Consider the following 21,186-nt stretch of genomic DNA (forward strand, 5'->3'; position numbering starts at 1 on the left):
AAATTATACTTCCTTAGTGGTGGTGCATTTAGGTCATATCTGTAATGATGTGGAGACAGGTGTTTTCAGAACTTTTGTTAGTCTTCAAAAAGTAACAAATATGGGAGCTTTAAGACAAAGGCTTTTTAAAAAGTGATCTGTGTTTTCTTGACTGTTCCAATCATTATCCCTGATAACAGGCATTTCTGCTACATGCATAGCAGGTGTTACAATGCATTAAGAATAATAGGAAAAAACCCACAAAAAATAAAGACTTACATGTTTAGTTCTACATAATATTCTAGGGCATATGATACACGGAGAGTTTGTTCCCAAGTTATTTTTCAGTTGGAATGCTTCTACCCAAAAGGTGTAGATAAGATCGAATGTCTAGGTATGCCTCGTAAGTACTATGCTTAGAAAAGCAGAGTTGCATTTTTGATTTTTTTTATTAGATATTTATTTCTGATTAGATATTTGAGTTTTGCTTACTTATACTTCCTAGTATTCCTCATACTTCTGAAAACTTGTGCAGTTCTGTTTTATAGTGAGGCTATATAATGATAGTTGGGCTGCAAAATGTGTAGGAAAAGAGAGGGCTTTTATTAGAAGTTATGAGTTGCATTTTCTCAGCAGGCACACCTGCCTCTTAGACGCATTATCCTGTAACACCAAGGGCAAGCATTCCATCTAATCCAGGGCTCGCAGGAAAAAGTTCTTAGTTGTTCATTCAGTGGCACACCCATTTCCTCTTAAGAGAGAATTTTAGAAAGAAGCAGAAGTCCACAGCATGGCGCACAGAGACTATTTTGAAATACCTGGCTGCATCCACACCCATGCCTGTAGCCTTTACTCGAGGTAACTTTTTAATTATGTCCATGGGAGTTGTGTCCAAGTTGAGTAACAGAGGACAGACTCTTAAACATAATGGGCTGCCTGTTGGGCAAGTGAATTGACTGTTTTCAAAGCAGGAACATTCATGTGCCGAGCAGTACTAAAACCAAAACATCCAGATACATAGCATCTTTGAAAGCAGACATAAAACTTCGCAAGATTTTTGTAGATTTAGCGAGATAATTTGGGTTGGCTTGATGTCAGGATCATGTACGCTGGAAGAGGAATGGGAAGTGCTTGATCTGTCTTGACGTGGTTTATAGTGAGACCTGCAAAGGCACCTCCGAACAGACATTAATTTCCAGCAGGTGTGGGGATATCCATGCCAGAGCCTTGCGGCAGGGAGAGGGAATTCCTTCCATTGGGATGGATTTAGCTGGCTGCTTGAGTATGTTGTTGGCCAGGTGGAGTGGGTCATGCCTTGATCCTGTCAAAGAAAAGAGGTGGATTTTGGAGGCTGGGGCAAATCAGTGTGCAGAGGCACATTTTAAAAGTGGAGCAAACATCCCTGCTCTTGGAGTACAGATGTAGAAAAAATTGGGGTGCCCAATTCTTAACAAAAGATAATTAAAATGCCTCCTCAGCATGAGGTAAGTCACAGGTCTTCTTCAGCCTGAGGACTTACTAACCACATCTTCATATCAAACACCTTATCAGTAGGGAGGTCATGCTGGCTGTGCTGCCTTCTTATGTGCCATTTCAAGTAGCAAAAGGTTTTGAGAGGCACTCAGTGCAGCAGAGCAGCAGCAGCCCAAGGATCTGGGTCTGGGTGCTCAAGACTAGGGTAACAGTTTTCCCACAAAGTAAAAGTTCAGGTGCGAGTACATTTGGCAGAATTTACAGGGCACCTTGCTTCTACTGATGTCCTCTTGCAAGCAAGCAGACTGGCACTCCAGGCTTTTTTTCTTTGACAGGTCATTTAGAGATTATGTGCTGAAGGTAAAAAAAGGGCTTTTCATAACTTTACATATTTCTCATGAACTGTTTTGACTGTTACATATAAACAAATTTCAAGTGCCTTGTGATGTAACTCATCTGCAACTGAAATCTATTCTGTGTGAAGGAACAAGATTTCCCTTCATGTAGCAATAATGACGGTATTAGAACTTACCTTGGATTGGGCAAATTGGGTTGCTGCTGCAGAACACTGTGCTAATTCATAATGCTTGTATCTTATTCTAAAAGATTGATTTAGAGAAGTGGGGAAACACTACCTTGCTTTTGGGAGTTTGTATTATGAAGAAATACGTTCACTCTGCTGGTTTTAATAAAAAACTCTAATAATGCTTTTATTTTTGCTTAAAGCAGGAAGAAATAGCTTTTTTTCCTCTCTGTGGTGTGTGAATGTTTGGGAAATTCCTCAAGTCTGATCAGCTCTGAAAGTATGATTAAAACACAGAAGAATGAATCCATAAAGATTTTCAGCCACTTGTAGTTCAAAAGAAGTATTCCTCAACACAGGTCAAAGGCAAGGCTCCAGTCCAAGTAAACTGTACAATGAATAGTCTTCTATTACTAATCGAAGTGTGATTTTATTGGAGAGAGGTTCTTGGTATGAAACCATTTTGAATTTTGTGTTGAAAATACTATGTTTTGCAAGCTACAAAATAAACTTTGAAGAAAATTTCCAGTATGATTGAGCTGATTTTTATAAACAACTTCATACCTTTTCAGAATTTCTCATTGCTAACTACTGCACAATGCTGTGAGCAATATGATGAAATTAGTACCTTGAGTTATGTGAATAATGTTTGGATACACACTGCTTTTTACTGCTCTTTATTATGCAGTAAAATGGGACATGTTACAATATGTGGTAAATCTAATGCAATTGTACCTTTGCTGCTGCTGCTTTCAGACATGGTTCATAACACAGCTGACTCCACATGTGCTGGCTGAGGCTGTGGAACTCAGCTTCACTGATGCAATCTCAGTCTGTGCTGACCTTACAAGGGTTGGGTACGTAGAAAAACAGCCTGCCCAGATCTGATGCTAAGGAGTGTTCTCAGCTGTTTAACTTTTAGAAGTATTTTCTTTTCCCTTGCATACTCTGCAGTATGAGGAGGAATTCTGTCATTGGAGACTTTGATCTGCTTCTGTACATATGATGGTTATCAGACTTCCCTCACAACTGTTTAAGTATGTCTCCATTAAATAATTTGGCTAAAAAATTGTTTGTTTTTATAACATTAGCCCTGGGATTTTTATAACATTAGTCCATGTATACCTATGTGCTACTTAAAAAAAATTAAAAGTAGTTAGAAAGAAGAAAATAACAATTGTTAAAGTAGTAAAGCAGTAAAGACCTATTAGAAACAAGTAATCTGTGGATTGCAAATCAGCTAAAAAGTATAAAAAGGGAAGAGGTGCACTGATATCTTAACCTAATTTTTAAAAAGTGTTCAATTAAAAAAATTACTGTGTAATGACTGCATGATATTTTCCTCTTGCCTAACAGTAACATTAAAAATTTTGCTTGGGCATTCAGAGAATAGTTAAAAAAAGAGTTGGTTTAAACCTTAGGTCTCAGTCAGCATGATCAGAGAAGCAAATGGATGCTATGGCACAGCTTGGAGCTATTAAGTCTCTGTGTCTGTAGGTGTTGGTACCTCTTGGCAGCTGTTTTGTTCAGAACTGATCTCCATCACATGGGGCAGCATGTGCAGTACCAGCAGCATCCCAGCTAATCTGTCTTCTTTGGCCGGAGGGGAGAAGAGGGAGCCTGTCTTCAAACAAAGAAGACTGCAGCTCTCTCAAGACTCCTCTGCTTTCTGTGGCAGATGTCCAGGCCTAGAATTTCTGTCCCCAGCTGAGAGCTCAGCATGGCAGGAGCTGCACCAGTGTCTGTGGAGGAGAGCATGGAAGAAGGACCCTACAGTGAAGCTCTCCAAATACCACCTACGTGGTTCTGCTTCCCAATGAGCTGGCTGTCAGCAGTGATCTTTCTATTTAATGGTTTTGTTTCATTAGTGTGTTTAAAGGGCAGAAATAAAATATTGGAGGCTAATGGGGTTTGCAGTCAGGTTAAATTCAATAAGGTCCATGCTTAGTAAAATCTTGTAGCTAAAAGTCATCTTAGTGTTTTGTATAATGACAGCTTTATTAAAGAAACGTAAGAAAATCCATGAGCACAGTGATTACTTATGTAGAGGTAGAAATTCCCATGTGTGTAAGTACCAGGCTGTGTTAGTCTGAGTTTGTGTACTTTAGATAGAAGTGTTTACTTTAATTTATTGGCAGGATTGTATTTGAACATAACAAATAAATAGTTATAAAGTTGAAATGTCTTATGGATATAGATATTATATAGCTATTAGAGGACTTTGGCTCCATATAGCTATTAGAGGACTTTGGCTCCATATAGTATTTTGTCTTTCATATGGTAACACCTATAATTTCCAAGTGTCCATCTAAACCTTCGTGTTTCTCAATTGTTTCAGATTATCATAGATGTATGGAATCAGTTTAGAAAAGCTCTCTGGGACCATTGAGTCCAACCATTTCCCCAGCACTGCCAAGGCCACCATAACCCATGTACCCAAGTGCCACATCTACACAACTTTTAAATCCCTCTGGGGATGGGGACTCCACCACAGGGCTGGACAAACCTTTTGGTTAAGAAATTTTTCCTAATATCTCGTCTAAACCTCCCTTGCTACAACTTGAGGCCACTTCCTTATGGCTTATACTACCAACGTGGAATTGCTCTCCTTAAATTTTCTCCAGTTCTGTACTAGTGTGAGGTGTCTAGCCTAATACAGTCCTTTGCTTTAATAAAGTGAATATGGATTAGGATCCTAGTTTTGTCATTTGTATGAATATATCCTCTGGTTCCAGTAGGACAGTTCACAACATGGGGGTAAGTTTCATCTTACAGGTATATAGTAGTTAATTTTTAATGGAGACAGAACTTTTATGGGTGCTAAGTTTTATTTCTGCATTTCAAGCAGCAGAAAATCTAGCTCTGAAAATGTATTGCCATTAGAACTGAGATTAATTGCTTTACTGTGGTGGATCCTCGAGCTGCCTTGAGGCCTGCTCTCTACTCAAATCCAACTGCATGGGCTTTGGAACAGGACTGGTTCCAGATAGCTAAGGACTTAGACCACAAGTGAGAAAGTACTTAGCAATAAAACATGTTCTAGTGGGTGTGAAGACTATTTGAGAAGATGATCAGAGAATCCAACCTCTACTACTCTTACACGACAGGATAGTTACTTTTCACATTTAAAAAAATATATATTTTCTGTTAATGTAAAACTCTGCCTGACTAAAGGAACTCATTTTTGTTTCGCACAAAGCCTTCTTGGTGCAAAAGGAGAACAGGCATGGAGTTCCAACCTCTTCTGCCTGTTTTCTTATTCTGCAGACCAGATGTGAGATTCCAGGAGAGGACAGACTGACAGGTGTGTGTTAGCTGAGTCCAGGAGATGAGGGTGTTGCCCGCTTTCACTAGCCTCAGCAGATCAGCCTTTTGTCTATAGTTCACAATCTAAGTTCAGCCTTGTGCCATAGTTCCATGCAGAACTATGCAAATGCAGGGTTGGTGAAGTTACTCTTGTGGTGCTGTGTCCACAGCTGAGCCTTTTTTCTTTAAGGCAAGGAAAGATAGAAGTGTCTCTCATGACTTCTAAGGTACTGTGACTCCTTATCATTAAGATAAAGTGGCTCTATTAGCTGTGCAAGGTTATATAGCCCTGACAATTGTGTACCCTCTAACCAATGGTGATTACTTTTCTTTTTGCTCTTTGTAAACATAATTTACAATGTTAAGGATGATCTTTGAGTTCTTTGCAAAATGAGCCTATAAATATTAGGTCTTCATTTTATTTTGACAGAAAAGTAGAAATGTCTTATGTTTTTCAGATTACTGTTTTATAATCTTAAATAGTTAAAAACAAGATCGAGATTCTGTCTTGGCAACATTAATTCATTCATTCATTCATGATCCTAGCATTGTCAAGACCAACTTCCTAACAGTAAACTTTAATAGAACCTTGTTGTTAGTGTTACTTAGCAATGCACTGTTTAGATACTTACCATGGTTTAACCCAGACAGCAGCTCAGCCCCACAGAGCTGCTTTCTCACTCTGCCCTTGATGGGATAGGGAGACAGTTGGAGGGTTAATAGCAAGAAAACTGATGGGCTGAGATAGGAAGAGTTTAATAATTAAAATAATAATAATAATAAATTGTAGTGAAAATTGAATGGAAACTAATTTCTTTTGTGGTAATATTTTATATTCATTGCACATTAATCATAGGCTGGATTAACCAGCAACCCACTTACAAAGTCTGCCTATGAAGAATGCAGTAATGGCTCTGTAATTGTAGTGGTTCCACAGGACACATCTTAATTTTCCTTGAGCCCTTAGTATGCCTCTAAGTAGTGCTCCTTTAGTAAGCCCTATGTCTTCATCTTAGAGCAGAGTGTAATTGATCTAAATCCTGGGAGTCAATGGAGTGTAACACAAAAAAGCCCAGGATGTTTTGCCTGACAGGCAAGTACTATTGTTGACATGGTTGCAGTTTCCTCAAAGACGGTGCCTGACTTTTTGGAGGAAAATTCCACCTGATTGAGCACAGATGCTGGGGAAAGGCTGTGATGTTTTGCTTTTTTGAGTTTTTTTCTCCTCACCTTTAGTGCAAACTTCCAATTTGTTTTGTTTCCTTTGTCTTTGTGCTTATGGAGAGCACAGAGCAGGGCTACTTTTCTGCTGTGAAGATCTGTAAAAGATGAAAGTTGCTTTATTTTGGTTTTTAATTTACCATTTATAAGTCTGTTCTTGGAAGAACTCTCTTTTGGAACTAGCACCTGAACCAAATCCTGTCCTGTCAAAGCCTCAAGGTTTGACTTGGTGGGCATGATGCCTTAGTTCAGTTCCTCTTCCCATAAGGGTGCCTTGCGCCTGGATCCTGTGCCACCAGGAGCTGTTACTGAGCATTGTTTTCTTCTACCAAAGGCAGATGCCTCTCACCTGGAGATAGTATTTCAGGTGCTGTTGTGAAAGACTTGAGAGCTAGAGGCCGCTGGAGGCAGAGGCCCATGAATGGGCCCAGCAGAACCTGTTTGGTCACAACCTGATTATCACTAGAGGGAGCTGGTGGAATTCTTGGGGTACTTCATCTTCGGGGGACTGGCAGAAAGTCCCATGGGCAGGATCTGACCCCAGAGGAGATGGCTGTGTGATGGAATGCTGCTCTGGAATGAGCACATCTGTATTTCTGCAGCACTAATTTCCATGTTTTGGTACACAAATGACACAACTACTTTACCTGTAATTATAGTACAAAAGAATAGAAAAGTCTTAATTCAGGAAATTAGTCTTTCCCCATCCCCCAAGCCAGTTGCAGTTCATTAGAATGGCACCATATCTGTTTGACGGGGAGTTTGAAAGACCTTGTGAAAACAGCAGCTGCAATAGAGTGCTGTATCTAGTACCACATGGTAGACACATTTTGTAGATTTACAGAGAATACAGTCTTAGTTGTGTTGTTCCAGTATGTTACCTTAAAAAAAGACTAAGAATTAATTAAATCATAATTAGCATTGAATGTTATTTTCTTCTGCTTTTCTCCATTGCTTAGATGAAAAAGGGTCTTCTGTAGACTAATTAATTCTTTAATCATGGTTTTTAATTGGTTCCTTTTATTAGTTTTTAAAAATATTTTTAATAATTTTGGGGGGTTTTCCTAAAAATTCTGTTCTACTAAAAATATGTACTACCTTTGTGTAGCATTTTTAAGGTCTTGATGTCCCCCTTGGAGGAACATGACCATGAAATAGTCGGCTTTATGATTGACAGCCATTTTAAGGACCATCTTGTAGCAAAGATTCAGAGCACTGAGTGTATATAGTTAAATGGATTTCAGAATTCCAATTTAAATGATGATAGCAAAGATTGATGGAAGGGTGGGATTGCAGTTTAGGAAATCATCTTTTAAGAGTCTTGTGGTCATGTCTGATTTGCTTTTCTGATTGTGATGTCTGATTCAGCTATTACCGATGCTGAAAGATACACAAGTAAATACAACATGCTGCAATATCAGTCATGCTAATGTGAAAGACATGTTAAATTTAAAATTCACTTCCTATCCTGCTGCTGTGGAATCAATACGTAGACTGTTCCCAGCTGAGCAGCAGCTGTGGGATTGTTCAGCAAGAATAATTTAAAATATTTAATTGACATGAACTCACTAATGGTTAATTCCAGAGGCAAGACTGCATGAGCAATGTATGAAGCATATGCTAAGGAAACAACCCAGGCAATGACTTTGTTGCTTTTCAGTTTTCTTTCCTTTTTTTTGAGCTTATCAATCTAAAGTACATGGTATGATAGAGATAGTATTTTTTTTTTTTCTGGATTAGAAGTTCACTACCAACAGGATCACTTTATGAGAAACACAAAGGTAATTAATGACTGACTTTTGTACCACAAGAGTCAAAGACATAACACTGGTAGTTTTTGTTCCATGTTTTCAGTGTCTGGTTTTTGTGGTTGCTGCAGGGGAGGGGAGACATCAGTGACACACTGCAAGCTGGAAGACCATCTGTTCCTTGTGCTGTGCTATGCAGGCTTTGTATGCTAAGCTAATGCCAGTTTTCTGATCCATACAGCCATTACAAACACACAGTGTAGAAGAGAGGATGCTTATAGTGCAGTGATGGTAATTCCTCATACTTGTTTAACTTTTGCAAGAATGCCACACTTTTAGGGATAGACTAGAAATCCAAAATGCAAACCTGTGTTTAAATAGTACAGTCCAAGGGGAACAAACTTTTGTTGGCCGTTTTGCAAGGCCACGGTTTCACCCAGAGGCTGTTGCAGAAATAGAAAAAGAATTTGTTTGTCCTATGTCCTACTTTTACCATAATAACATTGTTGGAAGAATTAATGAATGCAGGCTACAGCATGGTTTTTGTATGTCACCAGAAAACAGTGTTTGAAGTGGTTTATTTGATTGTGGCATTGCAAGTCCTAGGTCAGTAATAGTTGTTCTTAAGCAAGTTTTATGGGTTCCTTTTTAAAGAGAGGAATTTCTATACACTCATTTAGTGGTAGCTCTGCCCTGATTGTAAGCTTATGAGTCTCCAAACTGGTTGGTTAAATGGCAAAACTACTTTTGTTGCATTGTTGCTGACTCCTTCTTAGAGCAGCATTGTTAATAAATTAAATGTTCTCTGTATGTGTCAATGTGTGTTGTTACATAGAAGTGTGAGCGCTCACTCCAAGATTACTTCTCTGGTTCAGATCAGTTTTCTGTCTCAAAGTGGTGGCAGAGATAGCAAGCAAGCACATGCATGTGTGTTACAGCTGTGTTAGGAGTAATTGCTCTCATGACAATAGGTAGTTGCTTGTGCTCATAATTAGCTCTTTAGTTCATCTGAGGAGTTGTGATCTAATTGATAAAAGTAATCTGGAGACTTTCTTCTGTCTGTGGCCAGGAGACCATAGGCACCAAGGACTTCATGATGAGCAGTTTCCTCTTGTAGCCGTCCAGGTCGAGTTTGTCAACCAATGTGCACTTGAGAGGTAGTGAGGACAACTGCAGCACAGTGTTTTTGTGGATGATGGCTGGAAAACATGGGTAATGCATCATTTAGACATTGAGAAATGGATGGCAGCATGGATGGGTCAAAGGGAGTTAGAGTTGTTCTAAGGTCACCAGGAGCTCTGTCTGCACAGCTGGCCAAGACCCTGCCCTTAGTTTAGCCAACAGGTGACCACACATTTCCAGTATGTTCCCAGCAATTGTCTGAGCTAGCATTGGCCTTCATGAGCAGCAACCTATTAAACAGTAAAATACCAAATGAGAACAGCTTACAAGCAAATACAAGCGGGAATTAATAATCTGTGTTGTGTTGCCCAGTCTTTCCAAATGAATCGGCGCAGCCCATGCTATTATTTCCTATGATGTGTCTCACCTGCAGTCTATACAGTTACCACATCCTGCCAGCGCTTCCATGAGATCCACTTTCCTCCATTAAACCTTTTTCTGATGGTGGGTGGGACCAGAAATTCTGAAAAGAAAAGTTATATTGAGACTTTCTGGTAGAAGCTGTAGCATAGGGTGTCCAAATGGCAGTGGCATTAGTGAAGCCCCCTTGATTCACACCTGACCAGGTGTATTAATGTAAAAAAAATTGTATTTGCTTCAAATGTTTTCTTTCTTTGTTTCTTTGTTTCTTTCTTTTCTTTTCTTTCTTTCTTTCTTTCTTTTTTCTTTTCTTTCTTTCTTTCTTTCTTTCTTTCTTTCTTTCTTTCTTTCTTTCTTTCTTTCTTTCTTTCTTTCTTTCTTTCTTTCTTTCTTTCTTTCTTTCTTTCTTTCTTTCCACTGTCTTCAAGATCATTGGAAGACATTTCTCATATGTCTCTTTCATCTGTGTTCCTTGATCACTATTTCATCTTTTAGCAAACAGTGGCTGATGGTGTCTAAAAGTCAGGATAAAACAGTAAGACTGACTATTTGGAATGTTAGAAGAAACTGTTGGGAGGAAACCTGTTACGTTTTTCAGTAGAGCAACATCTTTCCCTCTTTCTGACATCTTTAAGTCAGGAGTTTGCTTATTTGCTTGAAAACACTGATGCAGATGTTTCATCCTATGTCTAATTATAAGGAATAAGAACCTGTTCTGGTGGTAAAAAAAAAAACCAAACCAACAAACCATTGAGTCTGGGGAGGATTAACAAGGTGAACACTGGGAACTTGGCATAGCCAAGCTATAGAAATCTCATTTCCATTAAGGGAAGAGCAGCCAGAATGTTCTGACAGTGTGCTGGAGGGCAAAGGAAAAAGGGTTCTGTGGCATCCTCAGTGCACAGGAGCCTTAACTTGTGCATGTGCAGCAGGTTCAAATGTAGTAACATGCCCAGTGTCCAGCTGGGGAGACTGACCCTGTTCTTGACAGCATGCTGACAGGTGTGATGGCTCTGGGTCTGTCTGAGCAATTCAACACTTACTTTGCAGATATCCTTCCCCTCTGCCCTGCTTGATTTCCTCTTCAGTAGAGTGACACGGGTGTTTCCAGGATTATTAAAATATATTAATGGAGTCTCCTTTTTTGTGTGGCACTTTGCTGTTGCAGCTCAGTTTCTTCTGTTTATTATGGTGAATCCTTTTGGGAATCTGGTTCAGGATGGAAGTGCTAGATGTGGTTGTAGTTGGAGTAATTTGTTTCTGTAGGAGAAATATGATACTTCCCAGTTTTCTTTTTAAGATTCTGTGGTTTTGTGGGGTTTGGGTAGGAGTTTTTTTTACAGTCTTTGATAAACTGATCGTCTTTACTGTAGGTAAACTTGTCCAAAAATATAGCGAATGTTTCCAATACTCTGTTGAGCTGAAGAAAGTGATTTCTGTTGCTCTTGTGCTGGTTGAGAAGCAGATCCAGAAAGCTAGAGAATACTCAACCTTTCAGAGCTTCAATGCTGAGAGCTCTTCTACTAGTTTTGAGTTCTTCCACTTTTTGGCATCAGGAAACATTAGTTTCTTTCTAGCATTTACATTTTGCGACAGAAGCAGGCTGCAACAGAAGAACCAAAGCAACAGGGACTATTGAGGTTGGGGGGGTTGTTTTATAGAGGGATGGCTGGATCCTTCTATGTGAAAATAGCCCTGCTAATAAGCACCTCAGTAATTGGACGAGGCATCCAATTTCAGCCACTTCTCAGGCTTGAAGGGTAAGTGTCCTGCCCTTCATAGCAGTGCTCTGCTGACAAATTTAACCAGCAGAACTGATGATTTGAGGACACAAGCCAGTTGTTGTAATGGTTTATGAACCTCTCCTGCCAGGAGAGGATATGGAAGTCTTTGACAATGGTCCTACCTGCTGGACCTTACACAAATTTGCTTCACTGTCTCTTTGATGATCTTGTCCTTCCTGTACCACACTGCTGGAGGTTCTTCTCAGCCAGAGCTGAGGGCTGGACCTATAGTCTAAAGTTAGGCTTTAGCCTAGACTTTTATTGTATTTAATAATACTGAATGCTGGATTGCCTTTTAATGCATGTTCTTTGTCCATGATAGGCATCAGCGCTACAGAAATCATCCTGTGTGAGAGAAATAGTGTAGTTTCCTGTGGGGCGTGGGGAAGCATCTGTAAGAGAGTAAGCGATTACCTCACCTCTCCAAGTGCAAACAGTATGATTCTTGTATAAAAGACTCAAACTTCAGTTCTGGTTTTATTTACTCTAGTGTAAACTCCAATGCCTGATAGTACTGGAGCATGTCAGAAGCTGCAGTTTAGGCCCTGCTCTTTCTCAAATTAATGAAGATCTTGTGTTTGGCTACTGCTCATCTGTGAGTATATTTCATAGTTTAAAACTCATCATGCCCACAAGGCATTCCAAAAATCCACTGCTTCTCACTTTGCCAAGTAGTAAAATTAGGATTTATGAAGCAAACAGGCACATGAAGTTGAGAAAGCTCAAGATTTTTTTAATCTGAGCTTTTGTAATACGATTCTATACCGGAGAGTGATCTGAACTGCTAGTGTATTGTTGGAGAGGTATTGGTTCTAACTGCAGCCTGCAATGCCCATGCAATGCCCCACATGTGTTATTTTAAATATAGAATTGATTTTAAATATAGGAAGTTCTCACTTATGTGAATTTTTTTAATGAAGTATTTAGAAAACCATTATTTAAGTTGTGAATAGAACAGTTTTCAAATATATGGTTAGGGCTAGGGTTTTAAATCCATGTCCCACAGGCGATATGTTGGTGTGGTATATGATGGGGGAAGAGTATTGGGTGGCGGGTTTTGGGGAAGGAGTAGTTTGGGGTTTTTTTTAGCCCAACAAAATAAAGGAAGTTTTCAGCTGAGCGTCCGTTTTCTTCTGCAGAGGAAACTTGCAGGATAATGTTTAGGGTTGTTTTAGTCATTAGGGGTGAAGCACACAATAATGGCCAGCCTATGTTTGTACAATTGGAGGATATTTCTCATAATGAAGGAAGTCTCCAAGGTCAGCAGCCACAATACCCAGAGAAGTTACATCACAAAGCCACAGCTGCACCAGACTGCTCTATTCCCCTGCTTCACCCCCCACTTTTTATTTTTGCACACTCTTTCTCAGCATAAGTGTTGCTCACATCTCTTGCAAGAATAGCATGGGCTTGACTTGGGCTTATGTCTACTGTGTTATTTAGCAATTAAACACACCCTACCCCACGTTCAAAAAAAGAAACCTGAATGAGTATTTTTTAAAAGTTTCATTATAGTTTTCTAATATCCTGTACATTCCCAAACTCCATTTGTCTAGCTTCTGGTTTTGCAATGAGAATTACATTGTACTGTGGTGATGGCAGCAGCACCACCTGGATCTAGTCTGGGCCTGTGCATTTTAGTTACCTGCTGTCACATGATAGCAGTGGTCATTGGCAGCTCACACCTCTGTGTTGAGCTGTGTGCAAAGAAAAAGTCTTTGGGCTGTTTTAGCAAAATGTGCATGAGGGAAAAGAGAAAAGGCTAGATCTTAATTTTTATAGCTCACTTTGTATCTCCACTTACTATGGAAATTAATGTTACTGGTACATGAAACACCATTTGGAAACCTTGGATAAAATCTGTTTCTTTCTTGGCATTGTTCTTTTTGTGTGTGTTTCTATACATGATATTTGGTGCACGGACTCTCTTTTATAATCCTGCTTTTTTTAAGCAGTATTTTTCACGAGTGTTTGCTTGGTTTAGCTGTTACCAAACCATTTAGTAACTGACTGTTAATCTAAATTCAGCTCATCTTACAATGGCAAGAACAAGGACACTCCTAAGAAGCTTACCTGTTCTTTTTATTTGTTTTCCAATGTCCTGGTGAGATTTTCTGTTCCGTCAACAGGACAGCAAAGTGAGAGGTTGCTCCACATACTCCTCATTGCTGTAGACCTTATTCTGTTTATACCCAAAACTCTGACTCAGTGCTGTTGAAGTCAGCGAAGTCTTTCCCTGGCTTCAGGTTGTTCTGAATCAGTCTATAAACCTAAAATTCAAAGCTGCTTCTAACAAAGAAAACAAAACATTTTTCCTTCAGTTCCCAACAGAACTTTTGTTGTGGTTTAAGCCTGTTTTTCACATGTAATCATGTTCACCAGTGATTATTCAAAGCATCATATATTAGTGTGAAATCAGCTAGTATTCAATATTTCCTTCATTGCATTTGGTTCATCTACAATTATTGCATTTAAAAAGGGCGGTGGCATTCTGCCATGCTTGCTCTCTCACTCTACAATTGGGAATGGTGGTTAGGAAGGGTTGTAAACGTCATCCAGGTAGCTAGGTAACCCCTGGTATTTAAGGAGGTGAGAATAAACACTGATCTTCTTTTAGGTGTGGAAGGGTTTGAGATAGGTTGGATCGGACAAGTTGGAGGAGGATTTTTAAAGCTGAGAATATGTGTTTTGGAAGATGTGCTAGATGTGTTGGTTATAAGTTGCTCATCCTTGCCCTCCTCTGCATTGTGGCCAACACTTTACTTTATTTTCCCAATGGCGAAACAAGATTTGCTTCAGAGCATCACCTCAGCAAATATGTGGAGTGCCTTCATGGCATTCTAGGTGGAGGCTTTCTGGTAAGTAATAACCTGGTGTCTTCTTTCAAGTTTATTTTGGAGGTACTTGGTACTGCTCTTTCTCTAGTGGTTACCTGAATTTATTCATCAAATATCTTGTCAACCAGAGTCTCTGGAGTTGTATAAAAAAAGAGCTATATTATCCCATATCTATTATTAGTTACTATTGGTTATCTTATCTGCAACATGATGGCACTTTAAAGCTGAAAAACCATAGGGTCTGGGGCACAGAATCCAAATGCAAAAGTGAAACCAAGCCTCTCAGTAGATAACAGTTTGCATAAAGGGTTAAATCTTAAGTTTGTTATATTATTGAGCCATTCTCCTTTTAAATGTCCCTAACTAATGAGCATTTAGATACAGTTCCTTAATTTCTATTATCTGACATGTTCACAGTTATTTCTCTGCCTAAGCTATTTATTCAGAGGAATTGAGTGATAGTTGTCAAAGCTTTGCATTTGAATAACAGGATGCAAGGATTGAGTGTGTTCATTATAGGATATCATTAATCTGAAGCTCTTATTTTCTACCTTTTCAGTTTTGTGGACCACACTGTAGCATATTTAAGACCCCTAACTCCAGGCTTCCTTTTACATCTGCTTTTAGAAGTCTTCTTAAAAATAGGTTATAGGTCCCTTCCAATTCTTAGCACTTTATGATTCTATGATCTCAAGGTGTCCACAAATCACAAATTGAAAAAAATTGCATGCTAAGGTGCTTTGTGTAGTGAGAGGTGCTTACAGCTGTGTTACAGCCCCACTGGGACCTAGAGTGGGGTTTGCAAAGACTAGGCTTTACACACAGAATAATACAAGTGAAATCAATGGAACTTCTCCTGCAGCACCCTTGTACAACCTCTTCTGGACCTGAAGCATTGGGACTCAGCAATGGGTTTGAGTGAGGGCTGACAAGTATGTGTCTGTTCAATAGTATAGTTCTTATTCTAGTTTCTCCTTAAGAAAGTCTGTGGAGTTTGCAAATAACTCTCTACTCTTTCTTTATGGTTTTCCGGGGTACTCTTGGGTGTAGAGTCTTTATAAGTGGACACTGTTAAGTGCTATTATTGCTGGTGGGAGGATCCTCTTTTTAATCAGCTCCATTCATTCTTGATTTTATGCTAAAAGCTCTGGAGTATGGAGGCTTTATGTTTCTCATGGATAGCTTCTGCTTTGTTACTTTGCATTTCTGTCACTGGAAACTGGTCGTGAAATCTTGGAAAAAAGTAGATGTCTGTAATGAGATGTTTGTCTGAATTGAGCAAAATTTTACTAGACTTTCTACTCTAGTCAGACTGGTTTGTCACACAGGCAGTGATAATTGCTCTTAAGCAACAAGTATATTGGCAGTAGTTGTTTTGCAAAAAAAGTTATTTTGTAGTCCTCACTGGAATAAAGTTAATGCCTTTTTTTGCAAAGCATTTTATTTTTATTATACAGCCTTTAATGTGAACAAAAACTTTTAAAGCTGAAATAGTTGAAATGTATCAGTACCTCAACTGTCTCTTTCTATGCTTAAGTGCTGTGCATACACAAAGTGGCAATAGAAATATACCTGTTCTGATGTTGGAGATGTCAGTAGCAAGATGCCTACTGTGTTAAATAGGAGTAAAGCTGAATCACCTGTACAGGCTGACTGGCAAGAAGCAGCATAAATGAATGCAATTCAAAGACTGCGTTTTATCTGCCCTCTCTGTGCAACCAAAAGGAATAGTGTGATTTGTTTGCTCCATATCCAGGTACTCATTCCAGCTGCGGTGTTCATTGGGCTTCACAGTGATGACTGTGGGTGCTTCGGCCATGAGGGCTGTGGAAAGAGCTGTGCGGTAAGCAATCCCATATACCCCAGTCCCAGGTAATCCCAAAGACAAGGCGATGGCTGTACTGAAAGCTCATGTTTACCTCTGCTGTGCAGATGCTGTCCTCAGTTCTGGCAGCCTTTGTTGGGATTCTTGGCTCTGGATACTGTATAACCATTTCAGCACTGGGCTTGTCTCAAGGACCATATTGTTTTACACACCTAGAGAGAAACTGGATCTATCCTTTCACTGACTCCTCTGGGGGGTAAGTTGTCTGTTCATGAGGATGTTGTATCTTCCCCGTGTACACATGGGCTTTATTCCAGTACCTTTCAGCAATGTCCAATAACCATATACCAAGATCTGTTCATAACTTTATCCTTCTCACTTACTAAGAACTTAACAAATGGCATCAGATACCCTCGCTGCTACAGTGTAAAACCAAAACAATGGAAATACATATAGGTAATTAAATCTATACATCATATACTGTTCATGTCCATGAACATCTCTAACAAAGTATAAAGTTTTAGGACTTTGAAGGATTTACAAACTAGGAATAGTGGTTGTTAAGAAATTTGTCTTATGATTTGTGTAAGAATCTGTTTTGTCAGACTTGCTTCTGAAGCTGCTTTCCACCAGCGTAAAGTGGCACAATGCCCACATAAGTGACAATGGCATAGAACCTCATAAATGAAACTTGAGAAGGTTTATAAGGATCTTTGTACACCGCAGGGCAGAGAGGGCAAGAAGCTCCTAATGATCCCTAATTAGGGTTCTCCTGCAAAAAAGGTCTCAGTGTGCTATTCCCCATTAATGCACATAAATCCTGATACGGTTTATATCATGGCATGCTTTTAAAGTGTCTGTATGTTTTGCAACCTCAAGGCTGGATCTAGAAACAGCTTATGTCTTATGCCAGACTAGAGGCAGTTGGAGGACTAAGAAGCCACATAAAGCTCTTTGCAGTAGAGTTTGAATTTTATATTTCACCTGTATCTCTCTCAAGAGGGATCATTCCTCCTTCTCCATCCTCCTTACTGTGACTGAATGTAGAAGAACTAGGTTAAATCCTTGCTGAAGGCAAGTGCTGTTGTTCCCAAAATGTGAATGAGCAGTAACACCTTAAATATTGCAGTACCCCTCCAAATTTCTTCTGTGTTTGGCTCATCCAAGTAAGCATGTGAGGGCCCAAAGACAGCAGCACAGGAGAGTGACCCATTTGCCTCAGATCAGTGACTGCTATCTTTAGAAAAAGGCCCAGTCATGAAAAACTCTGTGATTGTTTTGAGAGAAACCTTTACTCTTTCAGCTTTCTTGAGTTTGTGCCTCACTTCAATCAGCAATAGGAAATGATGCCTTTATAGCTTAGATTATTTTTTTAAAAGAATTAAGACTTAGCAAAAATGTGTGGTTGTTATTTCAACCTGTTCCTAAACCAAACTAACCTTGCATGGAGTAAACCATTGTTTTTTCTATTTCTATTAGGAATTATTCCTAAGGGAACTAGCCTATTGGGACTCTATAGAGTGAATATCCTTGATGCAGTTACAGACTAGACATAATTTGGTTCTAGTATATGGTAAGTATCCCACGTATCCCACTCTGACACAATGCAATATGCTTTTAATTGCTGTGTACAGGTACTTGTTTGAGTATAACAAGTGGTCTGAATGTCAGGAACCTCAAAACATCGTGCAGTGGAACGTCACCCTCTTTTCCATCCTCCTTGTTTTGGGAGGAATAGAATTCATTCTGTGCTTCATACAGATAATCAATGGCATTCTTGGAGGACTGTGTGGGTTGTGCTGCAGTCATGAGGAGGTAAGTAATTTGTAGATATACCCATGCTTCTTAGATGAACATGAAACTTGTTACTTATGCTCCTGTGGAGTCTTACTCAGCAGTTACTCTTTAGGTATTCTTAAGCAACAATTCCCTGTGCAGCTGTTTCTATAGCCCTGTTGTGATTAGAATTTTCATGCAGTGTTTGATCACATGATTTCAGCTGATTCCTCAGCTGTCACAGTCATGTTAATCTGCATGAGAGCTAGGAGCTAGAGGGCTTTTTTCTGTCCAGTGACACATGTGATCATCAGCACTGTATAGGTGAAAAAACTGAGATACAGATCTCCTGGTGGTTGTGGTCTTTGCCTAAACGTTGTTGCATAGTGTGGTGCCGTGGCTTTAAAGTATGAACAGATATAATTTATATTGCACACTGTAGGTAAGCATGTGTTTCACCTTTTTAATTGTCATAGTTGAGTGTTGGGGCTCTTTCAAAGCTATTATTGTTTTCTTCCTCCTGTCTTCCTGGCTCTAACTGCAGTATAGAAGAGCTATGCTATGGTTTTCTAAATGTGGTCAGGTTAATTTTTGCATTTTTAGTTGGATACAATATTAGCATTCTTTCCATTAATATGTTTCTTTCTTTTTGTTCCCCCCACAGACATATGTTTGCTAGAAACCTGACAATGCATTGACATCGGTGCATGTGTGTGCTGTAATGAAAATACTGTGGATTTTTTTTAAAACATTCCATGCATGCTGAAATATGCATTGTTGTCAAGCTGTGCTGTTGCCATGAATTTAACTGACTTGGGGCCAGCCTTTGTTGCTGGAGTCATATGCAGGTTTTCCACTAACCTGCCTAAACCTAAAGGCAAAATGTATCCTGAATTTCTTTGGTTCATTTCATCTTGGTACAGGCAACAGTCTGAACATAGGTCACTAAAGTGGCTTTATTTATTTTTCTCTTTCTACTGACACGACAGCTGTACTTTGTACTGCTTTCCCAATAAAGTTGCTCTTTCATTCTGATCTTGGAATGAACACAAACCAAATCTAGTCTAGCCTGGATAAAAGTGAATACTGGGTTTTGGTCAGCTGGCCCAAAACCAAAGCAGCAGTAAAATGTGGATGATTAAGGGCTTTTGGGGATTTTTCTGAACTTCCCCTGTATTTCACAAATAAAGATTTGTATTAAAAATACCCAGAAGGTGTCAGTGATTCCTTCCCTGCCCATGCTGAAACACTGCTTGTCTGGTCTTGGAGTAAAGGGCCGTGGTGGCATGAGAATATGGATTTAATACAGTCAGGTTATAACCTGTTTTTCCTCTCCAGCAGTCTCTGCCAGAGTGGGAACTGCTTCCTTGCTTGGTTTGGCTCATTTACTGAAACAGGTGTTTGTTCATAATAAGGGTTCAACAACAGACACAATTGCACACGTGGAGTCTTAGTCCTGGGTCAGGGCTGGCAGTTCCCAACTGATGGCCAGCCCAGGGAGCTTGAGGGGGTCCCTGCACAGCTGAGCCCAGCTCTTGAGCCCCTCCTGCCCTCCCAAGGGGGATCATCTCCTGATTGCTCCATTACAGGCCTGAGATAAAACAAATGTGGACAGGACTCCTGTTTTTCACCTCACTCAGCAGACCCTCAGGCCTCACAGCATTCAAGGAATACAGTCCAAATTCAGGTCAGTGAAGACAGATTAATCTGAAATACCTGACTTCACCAGTTATCAGCCTGAAGTCATTATTGTAGGGTCCTGCGCAAGAACCTCTAAGTGTAGCTTGTAGCACATTAGAGTTTCATCACAAGTACATCTGAATAATGTGCTGCCAACAGCACTGCTGGCAAAGTCAGCATGGCAGCATTTCTGCTGGCAATGACATTTTTCAAGTGAAAACCAAAAAGTGACATGCTCTTTATTTCAAAGAAATGAGGCTCAGTTTTGGAATTTAGGTGTTCATATTGTCTTTGAAAATAAGTGTAGTGGTTTGGTTCAAAATATCCATTACTTACTTATTTTCCTCATTAGTTAGTTTCTATTCATAGGAGAAAAAGAAGTTCCTGTGGGTTTCAGTGCATCCTTAGGCTATTTGTAACTAGGAGGGTGGTCTTTAAAGGTAGCCAGAAAGTTCAGGTGTATCTCAGGCTGTCTGCACAGTCAAGTCTGCCCTGTACAAATACATACCTGAAAAAAACAAGTTAACTGTGAAAACAGAATTGTCCACATATATCTACACCAGAAAAATGATGATGAAAAGAGTTTGTGTTTAGAATCTCAGGATACCTGGATTTTGCATTTATTCATACCTAAATACATAGAAATAGTTGAGGGACTTTAATGCCATTTAATGCCATTTCTTTGTAGCGTCTATCCCTGTCCTGTCCTGCTATGAGGGGGAGGAAGGAGAATATTTGCATGTGTATACACACAAAATTCCTTGCATCTGTGTAGTATGGTGTCTTTGTGTGTGAAGATGCACTGTTTGAAAAACTATCTGCAAGTTTAAATTGGGTGTGGAAGGAGAGAAAGTTGAAAAGAGAGTCCTCAATGGAATCATGTATAATTACCATGCAACTTAAAGATTTTTGCCTTTATTCTTGCATAATGGTTATTTGTTCTTCTGGTACACACAATCAATTAAAGAACTGAAGCAATTTTAGAATTCCAATACACAGAGTGATTAGTCTAGAGTTTAGACTTGAAACTTCAGCACAAATGCATGTAGCACTAATAGATCCCTGTAGCACTAATGCACAACATTCCTGCTCACTATTTATATTGTTGTGTAAAAAATGGCCAGCTGGATTCCTTTGTTGCCTGGTGCATAAGAGAGTATTTTGAGAGGTTTATCAGTTACATTGTAGAGAAGTGATTGGTTTAGGTTGTATTCATTTCAGCTGGCAAAGAAGTCACTCATACAGAGTAAACCTGACTTTTCGGTAACAGGCTTGGCATCAACTCATGAATAATGATAGCAATGGAAAAGCAGTGCTTGCGACACTTGGCAAGATGTTTGAGAAACTGGCTTACAGGTTTGCTTAGTCCTTAGTATAAAATAGTTGTTTCCTGTTCCAGTGGTATCATGTGCCAGAAAAATAACCACACTGTGATTTGGTATTTGCAGAGCTCAGTTTAAAAACAAAGTCGTGTAGCAGACTGCTGTACTAC

The 21,186-nt window shown here is 39.4% G+C and overlaps 1 protein-coding gene across 1 annotated transcript; it reads left to right on the plus strand.

Moving 5' to 3' along the window:
• Window positions 1-14,135: 14,135 nt before the first annotated feature.
• Window positions 14,136-19,220, plus strand: TM4SF1 (transmembrane 4 L six family member 1). The gene is made up of 5 exons (XM_032120239.1): window positions 14,136-14,434; window positions 16,170-16,256; window positions 16,346-16,494; window positions 17,873-18,053; window positions 18,679-19,220. The coding sequence occupies exons 1-5, from the start codon at window positions 14,258-14,260 to the stop codon at window positions 18,691-18,693; spliced, it is 609 nt and encodes a 202-aa protein (XP_031976130.1). The 5' UTR covers window positions 14,136-14,257; the 3' UTR covers window positions 18,694-19,220.
• Window positions 19,221-21,186: the final 1,966 nt, after the last annotated feature.

The sequence above is a fragment of the Corvus moneduloides genome, chromosome 10 (genome assembly GCF_009650955.1).
Source record: "Corvus moneduloides isolate bCorMon1 chromosome 10, bCorMon1.pri, whole genome shotgun sequence".
Classification (NCBI taxonomy): domain Eukaryota; kingdom Metazoa; phylum Chordata; class Aves; order Passeriformes; family Corvidae; genus Corvus; species Corvus moneduloides.